General features: G+C 37.0%; 1 protein-coding gene across 2 annotated transcripts in view; it reads left to right on the top strand.

The window, feature by feature from the left end:
• The window catches only part of grm4 (glutamate receptor, metabotropic 4), a 187,405-nt gene that overhangs the window by 113,989 nt on the left and 48,202 nt on the right, over positions 1-25,214 (top strand). For both annotated transcript variants that reach the window (XM_046857014.1, XM_046857005.1), the window contains exon 3: positions 23,533-23,749. In XM_046857014.1, coding sequence (XP_046712970.1) covers positions 23,533-23,749 — 217 coding nt within the window. The remainder of the gene's footprint in view (positions 1-23,532; positions 23,750-25,214) is intronic.

The following is a 25,214-nucleotide window of genomic DNA, read 5'->3' as shown; positions in this document are numbered from 1 at the left end:
TATCTTACTATTATCTTACTAATAGATTACTAATATTACTATTACTATATAATACTATGATTTAAATAATAGAATACTAATAGAAAGTGAATTAATAAAGTCAAAATTTTCATCTATTTATATTTATATGTTGTATTGACCAATTTATAAAGTTCATTTACTAGGTGACCTTTTTTAGGTAGGCATTTAAGCACTGATTGAAGTTATTTAATCTGTTGCTAAAAATACAGTCACTAGCTCCAGACGGACGGACAGACGGACGACAGACAGACGGACAGACAGACAGACAGAAAAATAGAGAGTGCACTATTCTCTGCACACCAGCATCATCATCTTTATAGGTACAGCAGTAATGATGAGGGCTTTTTTACATACCAGCATTCGTTCTTACATATTAGAGGTTATAGCTTATCTGTTCCCATGCACACTATACTGTTTAGTACATTAATCATCCTCTTGTCACCTAGCTTTCATCAGTGTTGGTTTCTTGCCCCAGCTCAGCTGTTGGCTGGATATTTTTGGTTGCTCTCAACCCAGCAGTAACACTGATGTGTTTAAAAACCCCAGCAATACTGCTGTGCTTGGCACTCCCATATCAGCAGCACACACTACCATGCCAGTACCATTTCAGTGTCACTGCTGTGCTGAGAATAATCCACCACCTAAATCATTTCTGGTCAGCTGGGGGCATGTGGTGGTCCCTTACCTGCACTGTTTATACTGTAGGTTGGTGTACCCAGTAAGGTGTACAGACTGGGTGTATGTCACTGCAGGGGCTGCATCTCTTTTTCCATGAATAGAGAAATAAAAATGTGTAAAAGTGTGTATAGTACTTACCTTTGATTTAACCTCTAGGCCACTCAAATGAAAGCTACCTGGCCATTAGTTCTACTCTTGGATTTCAGAAATCATAAATCAATATAAATTTCAGCCATGCACTGTGTAGTTTCAGGGCTGGATGTAAGGCAGAGAGAGAGAAGCTTACTGTGCCATGTCCTGGGAGACCCTGTACTACTGTATCTAATTGAAATGGCAACCTGAGAGTCAAATCAATTTTTTCAGCCATGGAAAAGGAAGTACTGGCCAATCTGTGTTGGTGCTATTATCAGATTTTGTTTCAGTCCTAACACCCTGGAACCTTTATTGCTATTTTCTTTTACAGAGATACTGTTTGCTTCACTCAGTGTTCTAGGCCTTTGAGTTGAAAGTGTAATGGGAAATTATATTAGGACCTGCACTGTGAAGAGACAGTCTCCTCCTGGACTGCGCTCATTACAAGCTGGGGTTGATTAAACAATTGCCTATTATGTAGTAATTTGTCCACCTTAGGACAATTACACAACACAATAAAATGCCTTTCTGTATTACAATTCAAATATTATAATAATATGTGATGTAAACCAGGTCCAGGTCAAATTATAATGCCCTGTACAAAACTCCTTTGATTTAGGAGTATGTCTTACAGGCCTTTCAGTTACAGAAACATCTCATCTCAGCCTGTTTCGCATAATGTATCACATAGGCAGCAAGCATTGTAATATCTGCATGATGAATTCATTAAATAATACTGTATTGCTGTCAGGTTTAAAACAATGTAACATAAAAGAAAAGATTGTTTAACATAAAAAATAAAGACTAATATAATTACATACTAGGTTGAGACGATGTTATGTACAATAAAAATAAAAACACTATTTATTTATTTAAATTCGCTACTGAGACAGTATATTGCAAAATAATGATGCATGAACAGACCTACCTGTGGCTAGCTCATTAATAGCACTTAATCCAGCACATAATTTATTTATTATATTGTTTGGCAACTGTTAAATGTGCTAATCAAGGTCATGAAATCATAATTTGTGTAGTCTATTTTTATCATGCTTTTAATTTGGTATTTTGATTTGTCTTTTGTATAGAAAACCTGATGGTCTGAGCGATAAGCAACCTTCTTCTATGCTTACAGAAAGTTAATTCAGAAATTCATTGATATAAATCAGTCCTTCGGATAAGTAATTAGTGAGATCCTCTTCTCCGATCTCTGTGTGACAGGCAAAAACGTTCTCTGTGTTTTTTTTTAACTAATTAATGTTGACTTTTATATGTCTAACTGTTAACGTGAGTACACAGTAAATGTTTTAAACTGTCAGCTAGTGAGGCAATCATGGACCCTTTCTTTATATGTAAAATCTCAGCTTAGGCTCATCAACAACCCTTTGGGAACACTTCTGCGTTCTGAATCACGTGTGTAATCTGTCAAACGGAGAGCTGCAAAGTCACTGGTGGGGTGTCACGAACAGGAAGCTACAAAAAGCTACTAAAGCGGTGCGGTGGCTCATGTGGTGGAGCTGTCACTATGCTTCTGTTTGTTTATGAAGTGCTCTATGTGTGTATGTCTCTATGGTAAAAATATAAAAATAAAGCGAATAAGAAACAAAGCATTCCCTTCATTCATGCGTTCCTCCCTGCCACGCACCCTGTTTGGGCCTGAGCAGGCTCTGGTCATGGAAAAAAAAGGATAAACTTTCTTGAGGTAGGAGGCCATCGAGGTGGTCCCCCCGTCAGACAGAGAGCTCGAACTCCACAGCCTGTACTCCATAGTTCCTGATCTACGTCAGCTGAACTGCTCACCTTTGAGACCTATGGCTGAGGACTGGTTTGTCATGATAGATATGAAGGATACTTTTATACATCCATCCATCCATCCCGAATGTCCGCCTGGTACTGCAGCAGACTTGGTGGGAATCGAGATGTAATTCTTGCCTACATGAAGGAGCTGGGGTTAAGGCTGAGGCTAAGACTTTCCCTCCGGACCTCACGGGCAAACATATGGACAACACTTCGGTGGTTGTCCATCACTTGTATGCACCAAACACCCTATCCCTCTCCTTTTTAGGCCCCTGACCAGGAGAGGCTAAACCGACTGTGTCCGGTGCGAGCACCGGATACATACATTCAAAGGACAGAACTGTGCAGGAAGTCGTAGCAGCTGTTTGTCTGCTATGGTCCCTATAAAAAAGGGCTCCCTGCTAAGAAGCAGACCCTCAGCAAGTGGATTGTGGATGTCATCTCATCTTCCTATGAGACCTCTGGTCTCCCAGCTCCTTTCAGGGTCAGAGCTCACTCTACCCTGAGTTTGCTGGCCTCTGCGGCCTGGTCCTCTGGAGTTCCCCTCCAAGACATTTGCAACGCTGGGGGCTGGTCTACCCCACTGACCTTTGTCAGGTTTTATAACCTTGACGTTAGAGCCACTACTGGCTACTTAGTTCTTCAGTCTAGCTGTGCCCATCCACACTAGGCAGGGACTGGTCAGTCTGGCATGATTGGACTCTCGTTTCCAAAGCCTTTGTGATGCAGCTCGAGTTCCTGAAAGGGAAAGTCTCTAGGTTACGTATGTAAACCTGGTTTCCTGAGGAAACAAGACATTCCGTCTCCAATCCATGCTCCCTGCATTTTGTGGCTTCCTGGTCATGACGTCACCCTGGCAGTGACGTTTGCCTCTCCGTTGGACAAATTACACACGTGATTCAGAGCGTAGACAATGCAGAAGCGTTCCCAAAGCATTGTTGTCTTGTTCGCTCAGGGAACCAGGGTCACATACATAACATAGAGATGATACTAATCATGTTGCACATGTAATCGTAATGCGTAATTGCTAGATCAAGACTGAATTAATTAACATATGCTTAGCTTAGATAGTTTAGATTAAATTCATAGGCAAATCAACATTCATATGGATATTCCTACCTCTATGAATAAACACTTTTACTTACAGTGTTAACATGTTCATATCGCCAATTCACTGGCCTTGGCCTTTACTCTGTTCCTTAAAATTGTTTAAAGCAACCTGAATCAGTGAATAACATGAGCTCCACTTTCCATGATCTTTAACAAGTTGCAGACCATGTGACCAGGTTTAAAACATGACCATTTTACCATTTATAATCCCCTAATTATTAATTATGCATACCTATTTAATATTACACTAGACCCTTTACACATCCTGGACACTGGTTGGTTTCATGCAAATTGTCTTTCAGTGATGATTTCTGTGCCGTTATTCTGGTTAATGTTTTTGGTTTCTGTATCTCTAACCTAGCATATTCTGTTTGCCAATCACCTGACAATGCTTGTTTTTTGCACTGAGTTTGCTCTCTGAATTATCTGCTTGATCTTTTATTACAACTGCATTTGCCTGAAAACCCTGTGTGATCTCCTGACACATACTGCCATTGCCACCCACAGCATTTTTAGTAAAGAAAAAATAACTATTACCCATATATTTTAAATTCAATACCTTCATGTGGCATACAAAACCCACATAAAAGACTGCTTGATTAATTATATTATATTATATTATATTATATTATATTATATTATATTATATTATATTATATTATACTGTAAAAATGCTTTATTTGAAACAAAAACACACTGTTTGGGAAATTAAAATTAGAAACAGCTAAAATAATTGATCTCATTGTACATACATTTTTTTTTTACAGATATAGTAATCCACAGCAACTAACTTGTGGTCATGTCTTTACTATAGTGTGTGCAAACATCTTTAATTTGCCTTTTTGGGCCATTGGGCCATTTTTATTACCCAATCATCGTTCACACGATGATCATGAGTTCGCATGTAAATATATCAACTCTTTTAATTCATCTCAATCCGTTTATTCTAATGAGGTTCTTTTACATTTGTACATTTGAACAATCAAAATTTGGAATTGTTAAACAACATATAAAAGCTGAATTATAATGTTAGTTATTTGTGCTGTTTACCAAAGCTCAAAAATGTAATAGGTGTCCATTTCTGTGATATAAAACCTCTTGCTATATGGTGTGACACATGACCAATTTCATACTGTTAAAGCATCACAAATATACATTTAAATGCCAGTCTTTGTATTAACACTATCCAAATGATCTAGTGGAATGTTTTATGTAAATTGCATCTCCTGTTTACTACAATTTTGTCCAGGCTGGCTGAGTTTGGCAATATGTGCACTGCGTATCTAATGTCCGATCCTATGATTGCTGGAAAGCCTTTGATATTTTGAGTGACAAAAGTACTTCATGAAATTTTAATGGATTCAAAGCTTCTTCTATGCTTGTAGAACAAAATCGCTGCCCCTCTCTCCCCTCATCCTCTTCTTTCATTCTCTCTCGTCCACAAAACCCTCCAAAATTCGTTGTGTGGGAAACTAGAGGGGGAAAAAAAAATCAAAGATCAGAGGCAATGCTATGACGACAGCTGACGTGGTGATGCATATCCTCTTGATAGAAGAAAGAATATTCCAATACCTGTTTATTTAAATTTTTTATTTATTTTTTTTTTGCATACACATATAGAGAAAAAAAACATGCTTTTTATCCACTGATGATCTGTTGATATTGTGAATTATATGAATATGGTGTGACAGTCTCTAAAATTAATCAGAGCAGAACCCTAGGGTATATTAGTATTTGATTAGGGCAATTTGCGAATCTTGTTTAACGTAAAACAAAAGATGGTGTGCCCATGAGTAATTTTCATTGTTGTTTCCAAACTCATTCTTCTCATTCTAGAATTAACTTTGTATGCTGCTAGAATTTGAATGAGTTTCCACACAGAGGCATTATTAATAAACATGTTCTTATTTAAATAAAGTCCTGTTGTGGCAAATAATGACTTGCCCTGACTCAGGTGATGTGGCACAAGAACATGTCCACTAATGAGCTTATGTAAATCCAAGGTTCAGCAAAGAAATTGTTCTCAATTCTAAGTGAATATTCCCAGCAGTATGATACAGTATGCTAGAAAATTCTGTTCATACATAGTTAAAGGGCTTGTAATACCACAATAATGTAAGCCATTTAACAACAATCAATTTAATGTATTATTATTTATTTTACATTTTTTTTTTTTATTATTAACTAACATAAGTTACAACATATATAGATATATGCACATACACACACATACACACACACACACACACACACACACACACACACACACACACACACACACACACACACACTCTCCTGGTATATTTATATGTAAAATTTTAAAACATGTTTGGGTGTACAGATTAGTCATTATTTGGTTATCTTCCAGACCTGTTGCAGCTCATCAAAGGCCTTATAAATTGAACCAGGAGTGATCAAGCAGGTAAAGGCCTGCAAAATCTGTGTAATTATTTCTAGTTTTTGACTAATGATTAGTCATTATAAGCATTGAAAGCTTAATAATCATCCTTATAGCTTGGTAAATGTTTTATTATATTTAAAAAAAAAAAAAAAAAACTACAATGGGTTTTTTATAATACATTATACTATAATGAAGTTGAAATATGTTGTCAATGCTGGAAGAAGTTTAGACTTTTGTGTGGGGGTATATATATATTAAAATAATCCCACACTATGATCTGTATGCTTCGTATCCAGGTCATTTTACATAATTCTTTTATGGTGCTCTACTTTAATATAACACATCATGCCACCAATGCAAAACAGTATTTACCGGCTATGCATTTATGTAATTTGAAACCCGCTGACATGTTGCGTTTTTTATACCTTTACAGTACAATTATAAGAAATCCAGTTCAAGGGGAAACAAACAATGAGAGCAGATACCCAACTGCTAGATAAACACATACTAACATAACTAAATCTGGACAATAATTTTAATTAACAATAATTAATAATTAATTTTATTTTATCTTATTTTGAATAGTCTAGGCCAGAAACATTTCAGTGACCAGTGATCAGAAACCATAAATGTTACGCCTACTGATCTAAAGATTGTACAGTAAATACTAGCATTGCCAAAACAGTCTTGGTCTATTTGGTAAGGCTCATAAGCATCTACAGGTTAATTGATAAAATGATTAAACCAAAAAAAAAACAGTTAAAGTGCTTATTAAATAATTAAACCGTATTCTAATTGAAGCATTTTATCTGTAAAGGTTTTAATCCTTTATAAGCCATGACAAAGTAAACAGTGAATCCCATGATGAATTGTGTAAGCTACATGTTCTTCCTGTTTTGTTTGGTAAAGAGAGGTCTGAGAATATGAATGGGTACTCATGTCTGGTGTCACTGGAAAGGAAATGCGTATGGTTTCTGCGGTGGCACCGGATTTAATTACTTGGCCTGAGGTTTGGTGGGCTGTGCAGACAGAAAACAAATCTAGTGGAAATATGGATACTGGGTACTGCAGGAGAATTGAGCAACTATTATAGTGGGAAGCAGGGGGGGGTTACATTTGCTCTTGGCACAAAATTATGGTTGCTGACTGCAATGAAGTACAGCTACAAAAATACAAAACAGTCTCTATAACATTCAGTACCAGACCAGAATGTCTAGTCTTTGGGTCATTGCTTTTAAAATGTGAATAATGTAGAATATTGATACAATGTTCTACCGAAGTGCTGCTGTATTTATAAATCAAAAGATGTCAATTATTTGTCTATAGCAGCATTCCTCTGACTGGATTTCTGGCTATAACATAAATGGAAGGTATATATTGAGACACTTTATGCTTTCTATAGTATCAGCTGATACTCCACAAAATTAAAGCTAGATATAAATGAATAAAACTCAACTTATTGAACAAAGAAAAAAGAAAAACACCATCACTGATTAAGTGATTTATCTGTTACATATTAATTAACCAGATTTGTAAAAAGTCTCTAGTGCTTTTATAAATGTCACTCAGGTATTTTACAACTGCAAAATAAGGTCTAAAAAAAGCTAAATAACATCTAAATATATACATTAACAATAGTATGAGGACCTATTTCGGCCTCCCCAACATTTAGGGCTGGAGCTCTCTGATGCCGCTATTCAGTGCATAATGTTGCTTGCATTTAGCAATTCTGTGATTGTACCAAAGGAAGAGCACAGATGTAGGGTTGGGAACAATTTTCAGTTTTTATTTAAATAAGAATTTTCCTTGTAATTTCTTATTACTTAAAATATTAAATATTAGACTTAACTACTTGCAAACATGAAAATTAATTATACTGTATGTTTGTAATGAGATACATGCTTTTGGCGACTTTAGGTAATATTGACCATAATACAGTATGTGTTTGTAACATCATAAATATTGGCACACAGAGCAATTAATCATGAGCAATACTGCTGAGTACATAGTGCACATATAAGAGATAGTAATGTGTTTTCTAGTCAATCTTTAGAGCAACACCACAAATACCTATCAGTCGTCAGTTTAGTAGCATCTAGTAACCAGCAGTTCAAGTCAGCAGAAACAATGTATCCTGGCACGATCAGAAACTTGAAAAGGATAAACATGTATTTTTCAAGACTGCACTGCTGTTTGATGTACAACAGAAACCAAACTTGTGATCACTATCTTGTAGAAGCTAAAAAAAAATCAATGATGTTTCAAAGATAATGTGTGTCATCTTTGAAAAAGTGCAATCACTGGCTTTTTTGCAAACCCATATGATGGCAGATCCCAAATGAACCCTTTGTATCTATTCTAAAAAAAGAAACCTGTACATATGTATATATGTCTCGCCACACTGACTAGGTTAACAGGATTTGTAACACACCTTGTCACCAGAGGGCATCTAATACATTTCACGTTTCAGTCACGGTCACATTGCCCATTTTATTATATAATATAAACAGTCTTTTTCCACTTTTTTCTCAGAGATGCTCTAATGTATCCTGCAGGTAATGTAATGTGTCCTGCAGGACTTCCTGGAGGTTAGCAAAGCTGCTTAGACACCTCTCTCAAACCTTTCCATCCAGTTTTTCCCAGAGCAGCTTTATGAGGTTAAGGTTAGGTGACAGGGCAGGCCATTCCATTAAACACAGCACCACTTTCCTCCTCTTGAAACATTTCTTGCACCACTGTGAGATGTATTTGTGGTTGCTGAACACCAGACATTAGTTAGAAAATTTAAAAAAGCAAAGGTGTCTGCCAACCTTTGAGAGACATTATAATCTCCTCATCATGCACAATCTCACAATTATATGGACATGGGACACTTCATTAAAAAATGTCTGTCCTTTTATCGAGCTTACACACAAAAGTTCTGTTTATTCACCTTTATTTTAAAAATAGCGAGCTTGAATAGATCTCATTTTAGATAACCCACATCATTATGTGCCGTCATATTGATTGGACCCAGGAGTGAAAAAAAAAAAAAAGTTGTTAATTTAATTTATGCAGTGTTTGTCTTGGATTTAACTGTCACTCTATTATCTCTCACAAGAGGCATATTGTTAGAGTCAATGTGTCACTCGCTGTGGTCTGTCATTCATCAGTAGTAATTGCTGCTGTCAATTTCTGGCCTCAGGGCCTTCATTGTCAGTGTAAAGCTTGGGAGATCTGCTCTTGCTCTGGGTGTTGGCTTTAAGTCTGATCTTGGTGAGTTCCTGGGATTTTGGATGGTGCACATTACTGTAGCTCTGACACATTTCAATTGTAGACTCCATTACTTATTGCATACTGCTTTTGATCCACTGTAATTCAATTGAATTAACTTTATTTTATGTTATTTTAACATTTTACACTAGACAACATGACAAAGCAGCTTTATAGAAATCCAGATATTTGAATTTTAATTTATTCCTTTAAACACAATGAAACACATCTATAAATTTAATTACATTTAATCAAGCCATAGCACTTTTTTTTGCCATAGCACTATCTATAGAAATATTTACTTTAGTCTCTATATAATTTGTTTTATTTTTGTTGATTATTAAGAATCGTTAATCTCAACTAAGAAAAATAACACATAGCATGGCAAAAGCATAATGATTTGCACCACTTCATCAATCAGTACAATGATGCTATGATAAAATATTTTTTTTCTCCTTTATAGTAGACAAAAACATTTTTATATCAATGTTGCAATCTTGTAGAAATACTATGTAAAAAACTGATTTTTTGAAATGCACATATGTAATTGACATTCTAATTTAAAGGGTTTACAGTGTTACAGGTTATAGATAAATGTGTAGATGTATAGATACATGCACTTTTCGAATGCATTTTTATATGTATGTGCTCTGAAAAGTAGATGATTCATTTTGATTCATTAAAAAAATGTAAGTGGTAAATGATGAGTTTTGTGCAGCAGAACTGTAAAACACAAATAATGTGGCTACTGAAAAAAACACAGCCATTGTCCACCCTGCTACTTGATTGGCATAGCTCACCTTAAAAGAACACAGTTGGACTAAATTAGAAAATTCGTGTTGATGTGGAGCTGCTTTCCCAAAGAGGTTGTTTACAGAAAATTATCAACAATGTTTGTATTTATTTACAATAAATAACAGTAAGACTTTTAAAACTCATCTGTCAAAAAAAAAAAGAAAAGATTTAGTTTTACAATTAATTTATAACAAATTTATAACAAATATTTTTTTACAATTAATCCATCTATTCAATATGTACGGTGGCTGAGAAGTGCAAAACACATGAACAAATCAGAAAACAAATTAACAAATTAGAAAACACTAACAAATCCGAAAGCAAAATAACAAATCCAAAAGCAAAATGTTCGATTTGCAAACTATACCTACCTTTTCTGGTTTAAACAATTCAGACAAACCGGAAAAGATAGGTATAGTTTGCAAATGGAATACTTACGGATCATTGGACAAGACACCTGTCATTCAAGATATACAGAAAGTACAACAGTTTCTCCTTGATTGCCAATGTTTACTTCTGTTATTTTCTCATATTTAAAGGTGCACTAATCGAATGAAAAAAAAAAATAGTTTAAAGTAAACGGAGAACCTTACACATGTACAAGAAAGAAAGTTATACGATTTCATTTCCTGTATATCTTGAATGACAGGTGTCTCGTCCAATGATCGGTAAGTGTTCCATTCACAAACTATACCTACCTTTTCCGGTTTGTCTGAAGTGTCGTTGTGTTTTTGGATTTGTTATTTTGTTTTTGGATTTGTTAATCTATTTTTGCTTTTGTTATTTTGTTTTCGGATTTGCTATTTTGTTTTTACATTAGTTATTTTGTTTTCAGATTTATTAGTGTTTTCTAATTTGTTAATTTGTTTTCGAATTTGTTCATGTGTTTTGCACTTCTCGGTCACCTTGAATATGGTTCAAAAACATTACAATTGTACATCTAATTTAATATTGATTACTTTCGACGGTTTGATGGTTAAGTGATTACAAGCAGAAATCAGTCAGAAACTCACAGATGTACTTCAAAGTTTCTGACTAAAGGTAAACTTGCAAAAATCTGACCATAAATTCCGCATCTGTCGCAGCACGATTAGCAGTGAAGTAGACAAATAAGGATGGATTGTGGAGGGGAGGGCAGCAGGCCCCCTGAGCTAATCACCATAATTAAGCAGGTGGTATTTTCCCTTGCCAATATTTCACCCACAGTCACCATTGAGAGGTCTACGGCACAGAGGCTACTTTGAATAATTAATGTTCTTTACAAGCCTCCATAATTGAGGCCTTTCTCTATTAAACATCTGAAGAAGCAGCATGGGAGGTGCTAGTGTAGCATTCTTATTGAGTTTATTATGATCTACATGGAAGTGATTTATAGCTTTTTGTATTCCTGTTCCTAGTATTAGATTTCTGTCTGTAGGTTTAGGGTTATTGTGTAAACATTCACAGTAACGTGATTATAAAACAACTTCGGGTAAACTTTACTTTATAAAAGAATAACAACTTTTGTATGTAAAAATGTGGAACATTAACATCAAAAACTGTAAAAAAAAAAAAAAAAAAAAAAAAAAAAAAAAGTATGTATCAATCTTGTTTTTTTACAAAGAATTTTTCAAGCATGTGTAAGGGATTTTTGCCCTTCACTACATTTAATGCATGCTATTTTACTTTGGACTCTGTGTGTGTGTGTGTGTGTGTGTGTGTGTGTGTGTGTGTGTGTGTGTGTGTTATTCATAATCAATTCCTCCATTCAGGAGTATGGATGCAGGTGTCATTCAGTCACATCTGATTCCACACTTTCACACATCATATTTTACTTCTGCAGTGATTTTAAGTTTAGAATCATAGCACACATATTGCTTCTTTTGGATCTTGTTGTAATTTTTTTTAGGTCTTCTGTTAAAATATTTACTATAGTAATGTATAATAATGATTGTTTCATATGAGTGCAATTATAAATAAAAAGTTCATTCTTAATTTGTTTAATTCTGTCATGAACTGTTTTACCATTTTTGACATTCATAAATCTTATAAACACACACAATAGGAACAGAACGTACAGTATATATACAGTAACTAACAAAAGTGAGTACACCCCTCACACATTTAAGCAACCATTGTAGTATATCTTCTCAAGGGACAAAACTATAGAAATAAAATGTGGATATATATCAGAGTAGTCAATGTGCAACTTGAATAGCAGTACAGATTTACTGTCCTCTAAAAATAACTCAACATACAGAATTAGAAACAGACATAGCTTTATTACAAAGTATCATTACTCACACAGGGGAATTTGACTTGGTGACAGAACTTCCAGTGCAGGGGAAAGTACAGTCGTAATATAACAAAATATAAGTAAAACAGATAATTAAATAATGCACTATACATAGAGGTAGAAATATTGTTTGAATAAATGTACTGATATGTATTTGCAAGTGTGCAATTTACAAATGTACCATTCGGATTCTATTTATAAATATATGAGTTATGATGGACAATGTGTAGTATTAATAATTAATATTTGAATTGTTCAGGCTGAGTATAGCCTGTGGGGGGAAAAACAGTTTTTGTGCCCGGCTGTTCTGGTGGACAGAGCTCTGTAGCACCGACCAGAAGGCAACAGTTCGAAGAGAGAGTGGGCTGGGTGTGTGGGGTTCGAAGTGATTTTCCTAGCCCTTTTCCTCACTCTGGAAGATCTTGGAGGTTGGGCATTGGGGCACCAATAATCCTGTCCGCAGTCTTGACCGTACACTGTAGCCTCTTGATGAACCAAACCAGACAGTTTTAGATGTACACAGGACAGACTCAATGATGGCTGAATAGAACTGTTTCAGCAGGTTCCAGAAACTTGAATGACCCCACTGTTGTTACAGTGCTGTTCATGATGGTGAGTGGGGGAAGTCCACGATCATCTCCACTGATTTAAACGTGTTGAGTTTCAGGTTGTTGTGATTGCACCACACAGCAAGGTCTTTAACCTCCAGTCTGTAAGCAGACTCTTCTTCCTGGATGCGGCCAATGACTGTAGTGTTGTCTGCAAACTTCAGGAGCTTGACAGAGGAGGGATTTTTAGAGTGTACAGGGAGAAGAGCAGTGGGGAGAGAACGCAACCCTAGGGTGCACCAGTGCTGATAGTAAGAGACCTGGATGTGAGTTTGCCCAGCCTCACTATCTGCTGCTTGTCTGTCAGGAAGTTGGTGATACACTGACAGATTGGGATGGGCATGGAGATCTGTGTCAGTTTGACTGAGAGAAAGTCAGGAATGATAGTATTAAAGGCCATACTGAAGTCTACGCACAAGATCCTTGTGTACGTCCCAGATTTATCAAGATGTTGCAGAATATAATGCAGTCCCATGTTGACTCCATCATCCGCAGACCTGTTTGCTCTGTAGGCAAACGGAAGAGGATGCAGCAAAGGTCCAGCGATGTCCTTCACGTAGGCTAGGACCAGTCTTTCAAATGACTTCATGATCACAGACATGACAGCAACAGGTCTGTAATTATTAAGACCAGTGGTTTTGTTTTTTTGTAGACCAAAATGATAGTGGAGCCTTTAAAGCAGCAGGGAACTACACACAGCTCCAATGATCTTTTGAGGATCTGAGTGAAGATAGGGGCCAGTTGGTCAGCACAGACTTTTGGGGAGGCAAAAAAAACAACATCTGGGCGTGAAGCTTTCCTAATCATCTGTCTTCTGAAGGCTTGTTTCACATCCTCTACACATACCTTAAGCGCAGGTTGAATGGAGGGGGAGGCAGGGGTGGGGGTCTAGGCAAATGTGTGAAGTGCAGATCAGAGGAGGTGGGGGGTGGTAGACTGCGCTTTTCAAACTGGCAGTAAAACACATTCAGATTTTCAGATAGTTGTTGATTATTCACGGACTGTGGGGGTGGTGTCTTGTACTTGGTAATGTTTTCTTAGACCAATCCATACTGATGCCAGGACGTTGGCTGAAAACAGTTTTTTTCAGCTTTTCAGAGTAGTTTCTTAAGCCAATCTAATCTCCTTTGTTAGTTTGTTCCTGAACTGATTATACAAGATGTTATCCTTACTTCTGTAAGCATTCTTTTTGGCATGTTGTAGCTGTTTGAGTTTCTCGGTAAACCACGGTTTATCATTATTGAATGATAAGAATGACCTGGTGGGGATGCACATATCCTCACAGAAACTGATATATGAAGTTACAGTCTCTGTGAGCTCGTCCAGATTAGTGGCTGCAGGGCATCCAGCGTAAAACATGAGCCAAATCAAATATGTGAAACAAAACCCAAAATTCCATTCTGGATGGGTCGAGGCTTTCGAAAATCCCCACAGATATTGCTAGCCAACAGGGTACCGGTTGAAATTGGGCTACTATTGGCCAAAGGAGCAGGAGGAGAGGGAGAAAATGTTAACAGAGACAGCAAGGAAAGGAGAAGTGGAGGAGAGTGGAGGTTAGGGTGGACACTTTAAATGTTGGTACTATGACTGATAAAGGGAGAGAGGTAGCTGATATGATGGAGCAGAGAAAGGTAAATATGTTGTGTGTTCAGGAGACCAAGTGGAAAGGAAGTAAGGCCAAGAAACATTGGAGGTGGGTTTAAACTGTTCTATCATGGTGTAGAGGGAAAGAGAAATGGTGTAGGGGTGATCCCGAAGGAAGAGTACAGTAACAGTGTAGTGGAGGTGAAGAGAGTTTCTGATGAACGTAAAGCTGAAAGTTAAAGAGATGATAAATGTCATCAGTGCCTATGCTCCACACGTGGGTTGTAAAATGAAGGAGAAGGAAAAATTCTGGAGTGAGTTAGAAGAAGTGGTAGAAGGTGTACCTAGGAATGAAAGATTAGTGATTGGGGCAGAGTTCAATGGCCATGTTAGTGAAGGGAACAGAGGTAATGAGGAGGTGATGTAGGTAGTTATGGCTTTAAGAGAGGAATGTGGAAGAGCAGATTGTTGTAGATTTTGTGAAAAGGATGGAAATGGCAGTGGTAAATTCATGTTTTCACAAGAAGGAGGTACATAGGGTGACGTATAAGAGCAGAGGAAGGTGCAAACAGGTGGACAATATTCTATGCCTGAAAGAGATTGAAACAGAAACGGAATTAGGATTGGCAGAGAGATTAAAAGAATAGGCAGAATTAAAAGGAGATGTGGCAATAGGTAAAGCGGGATGTGGCAAAAGCCGAGGAAAGGCATATGTGCTGCAAGTTAGAGCAATAAAGGTTGCAGATGGAAATGTGTTGACTAGTGAGAAGAGTGTGTTCAGAAGGTGTAGGGAGTATTTTGAGCAGCTGATGAATAAGGAAATTTAGAGAAAAAAGGGGTGGATGACATGGAGATGGTGAAGCAGGAAGTGGAAAGTATTGGTAAGGAGGAAATTAGAGCAGCAATTAAGAGGATGAAGAGTGGCAAGTTGGTTGGTCCACATGACATACAAGTAGAAGTATGGCGATGTTTAGGAAAGATGGCAGCTTGTTTTTAACAAGATTCTTCAACAAGATTTTGGAAGGTGAGAGGATGCCTGAGGAAGGGAGAAGGAGTGTGCTGGTACCGATCTTTAAGAATAAGTGAGATGTGCAGACCTGCAGTAACTACAGGGGAATAAAGTAGATCAGTCACAATCATCAGTTACAAGTTATGGTAAAGAGTAGGGAAAGCCAGGCTGAGGGAAGAGGTGACCATCTGTGAGCAACAGTATGTTTTCATGCCGAGGAAGACCATCTCAGACGCATTATTGGCTTTGAGAATGTTGATGGAGAAGTATAGAGAAAGTCAGAAGGAGCTGCATTGTGTGTTTGTAAATTTAGAGAAAGCATACGACAGGGTGCTGAGAGAGAAGTTGGGGTATTGTATGAAGAAGTCAGGTGTGTCAGAGAAGTATGTGAGGGTGGTGCAGGACATGTTTTAGGACAGTGTGACAGCAGTGAAGTGTGCAGTAGGAACGACAGACTGGTTCAATGTGGAGGTGGGACTGCATCAATGAACGGCTCTGAGCCCTTTTCTGTTTGCAGTGGTGATGGACGAGGTCAGATAGGAGTCTCCATGGACTATGATGTTTGCAGATGATATTGTGATTTGTGGTGAAAGTTGGGAGCAGGTTGAGAAGAGCCTGGAGAGGTGGAGAGAAGGGTAATGAAAGTCAGTAAAAGTAAGACAGAGTACACGTGTGTAAATGAGAGGGAGGGCAGTGGAATGGTGCGGTTGCTTGGAGAAGATGTGGAGAAGGTGGAGGAGTTCAGGTACCTAAGATCAACAGTGCAAAGTAATGGGGAGTGTGTTAGAGAAGTGAAGAAAAGAGTGCAGGCAGGGTTGAGTGGGTGAAGAAGAGTGGTAGTAGTGATTTGTGGTAGAAGGGTATCTGCAAGAGTGAAAGGAAAAGACAGGAGGCAGAGCTGGAGGTAGCAAAGCTAAAGATGAGATTTTCATTGGGAGTGACGAGGATGGACAGGATTAGAAATGAGTTTATTAGAGGGACATCACATGTAGTATGTGTTAGAGACAAGGTTAGAGAGACTAGATTGAGATGGCTTGGACATGTGCAAAGGAGGGACACAGGGTATATTGGTAGGAGAATGCTGCGGATGGAGCTACCAGGAAGGTGGAAAAGAGGAAGTCCAAGGAGGAGGTTTTTGGATGTAGTGAAGGAAGACGTGCAGGTAGTTGGTTTGAAAGTGACAGATTTTGAGGACAGAGTAGTATTGAGACAGATGATCCGCTGTGGTGACCCCTAATGGAAACAGCTGAAAAAGGATGAAGAACGCTATGTTTAGCATGTTCTCACTAAGCTGGCCTCAGGTGTTTGTCATGTCAGCCTTGTCTTACATTATGCTTCTTGATCAGTAAATATGTTGTTATAAATGTATTTTTGTTTAATGAAGCTTATCGTTTGTTGATTTATATAACCTTACTGTTTTTGACTCTCATTATACTTTCTACAATATAATAACAGGTGAACATAAAGCAAATAGCAGCTGATTGTGTCATGATAAATATTTATCTCCCCACTAATTTGCACTGCATTATAAGAACTCTTTATCCCTGTAAATATTGCCATTGTGCTGATGTATGAAAGTACTTTCTTTCTAGATGATAAAATAGCTCCTTCTGGTTATGTCTGATTAGCATATGGCACTTGTTATATTTTGATTTAGGTTTCTAAATAAAGAGAAAAGACGAAGATGAGAAAATCTTGGGGGGAAAAAAAATTTTTGTAATAGCTCATTACTACATCTTTCACTAAAATTAAACTTACACACTATTATACTTAATGCATTTATCTATAAATTCATTGTGTTGTCTGTAGCTGCTTAAAGTACTTACTAAGAAAGTACTTATTTAAATAAAAAAATTAATATGATAGGACTTAAAGAGATAAAAAAAATGCCCAGAGGTATACAAAATCAGGCTTTTAAAAATAATTTACAATAAATTAAATTGACAATAAATAACAAGACTTACCCAAGCATTTGTGAAATAGTTGCATACTACTGCTACTTTTACATACTTCTATCATGTCTATATCATGTCAGAATTTGAGTAAAACAAATATCATATCCCAGAATGCACCACAAATTACCAACATGGACTTCTTAGACTACAACACTTTGGCCCATGTATAATGTCATGTTCATAGTCACCTGAAATCAACATTCTCAGTTTTTACAACAGAGAAAGCGATCAATTATTTATTTTATTTTTCCCTTGGCAAGTGTTTTTGCTGCTTGGCAATAACTAACTTATTATATTATTATTATTACTACTACTAATGCTACCACATGTTTTTAATAAATAGAATTTGGCAAGTGGTGGGTGAGGGTGTACAGGAAGTAGGCTTTAAGTATTATAAAATAATTTTTTTGTAAACTAGAACTTGACAACCAGGATTGTACAACAAAATCAAGCACAGCCTCTACTCAGTAATGATTGCTGGCTGTCTTACATTTTTGTGTAAGACAGCCACATTTACTAATTTACTAATAAATCAATAGCCAGAGCTGATTTTGTTTAGCCTGTTTGCTTGGCTGGAGTCCACAGTGGTGATTACATCCAAACTCTTTGACTCTGACACTGGATAAGCTGCACTCCTGCTCCTCAGCCTGACAGAAAGCATGCTGCTCAGAGGAGATAATGGACTGACAATGACTTATCTTCCTCTCCTGCCCTATGTAACCCCTATATATTACTTCTGATACCACACATTCAGCACAGCATAAGGTGCTAGTCTTCAAGACTTAGAATATTGGTAAAATTAGACTTTACATTATGCTATGAATGTCCCGTTTGCCCATTCTGGACGAGCCTGGAATATGAGTCAAATACTAATTTAATTCACCACACCAGGTGTTTAGTTTCTGTAATGTGCTTGTTGCAGGAGAGATGGAAACATTATGAGGAGGCAGCCTGATATGACAGTTTCTCCCAAGATAAAATGAGATAAGCATGACTAGACACAATTTCCAGACAGTATGGACTGATAAATCTTCAAAGGTCAAGGATAAATTATGGAAATATCTTTGCAATAGCTAATCCACACTGTGAAACTTTAACCTTCTATCTATCTATCTATCTATCTATCTATCTATCTATCTATCTATCTATCTATCTATCTATCTATCTATCTATCTATCTGTCTGTCTGTCTGTCTGTCTGTCTGTCTGTCTGTCTGTCTGTCTGTCTGTCTGTCTGTCTGTCTATCTATCTATCTATCTATCTATCTATCTATCTATCGATCTATCTATCGATCTATCTATCGATCTATCGATCTATCTATGTGTGTGGTGTAGGCTTGAGATGATTACAAATATTTTACATTAACCCACTGCTGTTCTCATATAGTATAAATGAACCCAATTAGTTTTAAGTCTAATTAAATTATGCTGTCTACAGTAAAACAGGTTTTTACACCAAAATAGACAAACTTCTCTCACCAACGTTGACATAAATGGCAGCCTCTGTAGGTAGGTCAGTTGCTGGCAAAAAACAATGTCTTGCTTTCTGTCACTCACTGTGTATCTCAGTATGCCCAGCCCAATAGACTGACATTTTTAATTTCATTGCTTCACAGTTGGAGATCAGAGGAACAAAGTGTCTGAATGCTTTCATGAAGGGGGTTTGGGGGGGTGTTGAGGAGTTGTGAATGTTGTTTGCCTGTGAGCTTAAGACTATCCTGCATGCAACTATTTTCTAACATTCTTTGCATTTGGAAGTCACCCATATCCAAATGTGCTTTGTATCCCCCGATTAAAAATATCCTCACACTAGACCAGAAAGGCCCAGATCTCTGTAGAATACCAATTTAAAACCCTCTTCCACCAGAATTAGTAAGAAAAAAAGGTCTTACATCTGTGGAGGTGCACAGAGCACATTTAAATTTGCTTTTAAATATGGATGTGGGCTCCTCACTAAACCATTTTAGCAAGTAATTTATTAATATTAAATGAAAAATTGGCCTTCTTGCTCATGCAATTGCATTTGAACCTTTCTCTACAACACAATTCACCAGTCTAATGCCTGTTCCTAGCACAGGACCAATCTGTTTTGTTTAACAATTACACAGTGTTTTTGTCATCCCTATTCTTGCAGCTCAGACATTTGCTGCTCCACTTAGCTTGACAGTAACAGATGTGAAAATTGCATCTCCTATCAGAGTAAACAACAGCTGATAACAGTCAAGAAAGACTGTCAGATATGGAAGAGGCATATTTGTTTCAAATTAGTTTAGCCACAAGCCTCTCCATGCCTGCAAGCAGCCACCCGCTCCAGCTGTGAACTACTGTATGAGCTCACCACAACACGCAGTTAGAGAGCACACCTAAGTGTTATTAGGGATTAGGGATATTTGTAACAGAAATGGAAGCGCTCTAATGTATGCTTTTGCATGATGGTAATGATACTACCGGTAAGCATTTATGCTATTACTTAATTTGAAGAGTAGATAGCAGTCATGTTTATAATGTCCTTGAGTCACAGGGTAAATTAATCTTATGAATTTACTGTATACAAACACAGTCATTTAAAATGCTTTTGCAAATAGTTTATTTTAAATGTAGCTGCTATGATTAAGTGCCCTTAAGGCTCTGATTATATATTCAAAATACAGGTTAGTATTCATAGTGAGTGAGTGGGAGCCGGAACATTCAACAAGATCTTTTGCTATGTCTCAGTAATATTCAATTAAATGTTGTGAAAATGTCCAGTTATAACCTTCCTTGTAAACTAATTTCCAGATCAGCCACTAACAATTTTAAAACCATTTAATGTTTGACTATTAATTATTATTTTATAGGTATAAATAAGACCGTTTAACATTTTTTAAATCTGTTTTTGCTTAATAATTTAGATAAATACATGTGATAAACTACACCTGAGGATGTGCTACAGAAATCTACTAGATTATAGTTATAGACCCTTAATAATGTCCAAGTTCCCAATAGATTTATTCGTTCTGCTACGGTATGTTTAAGTACTCATCTAAAATTTGCTGGGTCCAGAAATGAACTGCAAGCTGCAATTTGTTGACCCTTGCTATATATTTTAATAACTGGCTAAACATCTATCTATATATCGACGAATAGAAGATGAAAATAGAAAATAGAGTTAGTGCAGTGCGACCATGGCTACTCACTCTGTACCAGATTTGTTTTGCACATGCATGAAAATCTAAAGACTCCATTTCAGCTAATGGTAGCGATATGGATTCTTGAGAGTTTTATGTCCAGCTTTAAGAATTTCTCTTAAAAGGAGAAAATCCTAACAATTCGGAAGGTTCATTAAATTTCATTAATTTAATTTGTGCCAATGTAATTAAAATAATAAAAATTATATTGCATTATTTTGATTTATTCTATTTATTTATTTTTATATTATAAAATATTATTTGATATATAATTCAGCCAAGCTGGCATTTCTATTAAAATTATCATTACAATTGTTTTTAAAATGTAAAGTGTTGATGTTCTCAATAGGGCTGCAAAAACTAATCTGATAAAATTGATAATAATCGATAATGAAATTTGTTGCCAATGAATGCTGTTATGGATTAGTTGGGCTGCACAAGTTACAGGTTAGCATGACAGCAAGATAACACAGCCGCTTGCAAATGTTATTAATAATTAACTGAGTTAAAAAAATTTATAAAAAAAACACTTTTCCCCCTAATCGTACTGAAATTCAACCGAACCGTGACTTAAAAACTGAGGTACGTACCGAAATATATATATGAAGACAAAATACTCTTGTAAATGTTTTTAAGTAATTACGGTGTTTTAAATTATGTAAACCATTAGGACACCAAACTGAACTTTTGCTAAGTTTCCACATGATCAGTTAATTAGGTGATACCAGAGAAACTCTATCTCTTCTAACTTTCACACGATAACATATACAGAGAATATTTGTTTTTGTTGTGAATTGCCAAACCTGGCAAATAGGTTGGGTGCAAGAGTGAGATCATGTGGATTGTTGTCTGATGATCACCATACACAAATTGTCGAATGGTTTTGACATTTTTTAGGGGTTGAGCTCGTTGAAGGTCTTCCTGATCTATGCTCATCATCCAGTGATGTTCTTCCACTCTTAGATGCGAGCACCACTCAAAACATCTTGTGTCAGATATATGTCATATATGTCTCAAATGTTTCTGTGGCACATGTTGGTACATGTTGGAATCCATGTTTTCTTCAGTGAACCACAGCTCCCCAGTACCAGCATCACTTATGCAATTTTTTTGTATTTCTCAACAGGGTGTTGTAATTCAGGCACTTGGACAGGTTGTCTTCAACAAACTGTTTGCAGACTTTTTTGCATGGTCACTTCAGATGAACCTTCCTTCTGGGAGGATGGCCATGCAAACTTGTTGCTTTGTGCAGCGAATGGTCTGAGCACTGACAAGTGGACCTTCCGCTTTTGCAACCTCTAAAACAATGCTGGCAGCACTTATGCATCTGTTTTTTGAAGCCAGCTCCTGCACCTAACACACAGAACAAGGACTCAGCTTCTTTAATCGACCCTTTTCAAGGCCTGATCCGAGTGGAACCTATCTTGGAAAACCTCTGTATGACCCTGGCTACTGTACTGTAACTCAGTTTCAGGGTGTTACTGATCTTCTTATAGCCACGGCCATCTTTGTAGAGAGCAACAATTTTAATTCTCAAATCCTCAGAGAGTCTTTGCAATGAGGTGCCATGTTGGACATTATGAGAGAATTGTACTCAAGCATCAAATTGTAACTGTTCTAATACATAATGTATTTTTAAATAAATGCACATATAGGTATGGTCCTGTCAAGCAGACAAAAACATAAACATGATGAATAGATTATGTGGCTTTGCATGGTTATACGATTTACAGTTGTTATCGGTTAGGGTTTACTCACATTTGTTGCCAGCTATTTTGACAATAATAACTGTGTTATTTTCAGAGGACTGCTATATGAACTACACATTGACTGCTCTAAAATATATCCAATTTTCATTTCTATAGTTTTGTCTCTTGATTAGATATACTAGAATGGTTGCTGAAATGTGAGGGGTGCACTCACTTTTATGAGATACTATACACAATTCAGATTTACGCTGTTTTATTTAACCTTAATACAAATAAAAGAGAAAATGGCAATTAATTTGAAAATGAAACAAGAAAAAGAGTATTTAAATAATTTCACAGAAATTACCATAAAGATACCTTGACCAGATCTCTGGTACTCTGTTACTCTGTTCCGAATGTCTATCTGCAAGTTGTCACGTTCAATGTCCTACGAGTTGCTTTCCTCTTCGGTGAGTAATGCAAAAAGTTATTAAACCTGACACAAGTGGCCAATGCATGTTTAAACAGATCCTCTATCTGTAGCTGTGCAGAATTACGTACAGTATGGTGTGCATAGCACATCTGTTGGCACGTTGTGGTGAGAATGATGACGTCAGAGTAGTATAAAATCATGCAGGGTGATATTCATGGCAGGAAAGTGTAACCTTTTCTTTCTGAGAACTGCAGCTTAAGGATGGAAGGTGGTACACATGCTAGACACCTCCTCTCAAAATAAAACACTTGGTGAGATTCTATCAGTCACTAGAAAGGTGCAACATTTTATTAGTAGAAACAAAGTCACAAAAGCCTGCATTGTGTCCTCCTACTGACTTGTGTCCTCCTACTGTGTCAAAATCGTGCATATCTACCTTATTTACCACATTTACATTTACATATGTATTCTTTAGTCTTTAGAAGAACAAAAATCAGTAAAAGTATGTGTGGTTATTTGTCTTAATGAGGTTCCTTGAAGGCTGTCAGAGTTATATGCTGGGACCTGTAGGGAAAAATCATTTAAGATACTAAGTGAGGCTGTGAATTTTTGCTCCCATTGCCAACAGATCCCTCAAGTGAGCTACGCTTCCACAGCACCAGAGCTGAGTGACAACACACGATATGATTTCTTCTCTCGAGTGGTTCCTCCAGACACCTACCAGGCCCAGGCAATGGTGGATATTGTGAGACACATGGGGTGGAACTACGTCTCAACTGTAGCGTCCGAGGGAAATTATGGAGAAAGTGGGGTTGATGCCTTCATCCAGAAGTCTCGTGAGGATGGTAAGTGTCGGTTTAATGAATGTGTTCTTATTCATACTTATTCCTACTGTTGGAAATAGCCATTACCAGAGCTGGCTGGTCTAAATAATGCTAAATTTTTGAAATTCACAACAATTATTAACTAAATCCATTAACATATGTTTCTTCCTTACTTATGTGCAGCTAAGTGCAATAGCCCCACCAATGGCCCTCAGTAAATATACACAGAATGGATGGGGCTGATTTAGAGAAAAGAAAGTCAAATTGAAAATAAATGCACATTGAACCTTGTTCAGTCAAAAACAAATGATATGTCTATTGCTCTATGCATGGTGGTATTATGTATCTGATGAAATTCTGTGCTATAAATCTCAACCAGTAAATGTGACTTACTGGAAATAGATTTGTTTAACTCAATTATTCAATATTTTCAAAAAGTCCCCTGGTGGTCTAGTGGTTAAGATGCAGCACTCCCACCGCTGCGACCTGGGTTCGATTCCCGGTCAGGAAACCATCCCCAGCCACTCTCAGTGCCGGTCCCAAGCCCGGATAAATTGGGGAGGGTTGCGTTAGGAAAGGCATCCAGTGTAAAAACATGTGCCAAATCAAACGTGCAGAGGATCCGCTGTGGCGACCCCTAACGGGAGAAGCCGAAAGAAAGTTTATTCAATATTTTCAAACTTCATTACTCTTAATTATCCTACTAATTCTCCTACTATTTAGGTTTGTTTCCAAACAGGATGAAAATGTTGGAAATTCTTAAGAAAAGCAGGTCGACCGTAAGGCTAGAAATTCAGTTTGATTAACACACTTGAATGGTTTGGCTTTATCTCTGGTCACAGAGCTCTAAGGCTACAATAACAGGACCCACCTCTTGTCAAAGCCCACTGTAGGCATGCTTTCCCCATATCAAATAGGGCAGAGTGCAGAGGTCTTTGCTTTGTAATAAACACTATTGAGATAAGAGCAACACTACAACCTGGTAAAGAGGATCATGTATTTCAAGCGACGAACTCTGAAATTGCACTAAAACAGAGTCTAGTGTGGGTCACTGATTTCCCTGCTGAATCACACCTGGTTCAACTCATTATTTAATTAACAAGGTTAAAAGATTTGGCTGAACAGAATAAACAAGTTAACTTGAATTTAATGAACCTGACCCTGAGCTGGGTTTCTCTTGAGTCCTCCTGTGCTTGCACTTGCTAATATACTTGATCATTAAATTGCAGCACACATAGAGGATTATTATTTACATGATCATTTTACTTTATTTAACATACTTTTTTGCTCTAATATGCTCTGTACACATTTGCTCATTGAGATGCACATATGGTGGTAGTGAAGGTGGTAGCTCAGTGGTTAAGCTGTTGGGCTTCTGTTTAGAAGGTCAAGAGTTCAAATCCCAGCACCATCAAGTTGCCACTGATGGGCACTTAAGCAAGGCCCTTAACCCTCATCTGCTCAGTTGTATAAATGAAATAATTGT

This window comes from Silurus meridionalis, chromosome 1 (genome assembly GCF_014805685.1).
Source record: "Silurus meridionalis isolate SWU-2019-XX chromosome 1, ASM1480568v1, whole genome shotgun sequence".
NCBI lineage: Eukaryota > Metazoa > Chordata > Actinopteri > Siluriformes > Siluridae > Silurus > Silurus meridionalis.
Note: the sequence above shows the minus strand (reverse complement) of the source record. Positions and strands in the feature narration are given on the sequence as shown.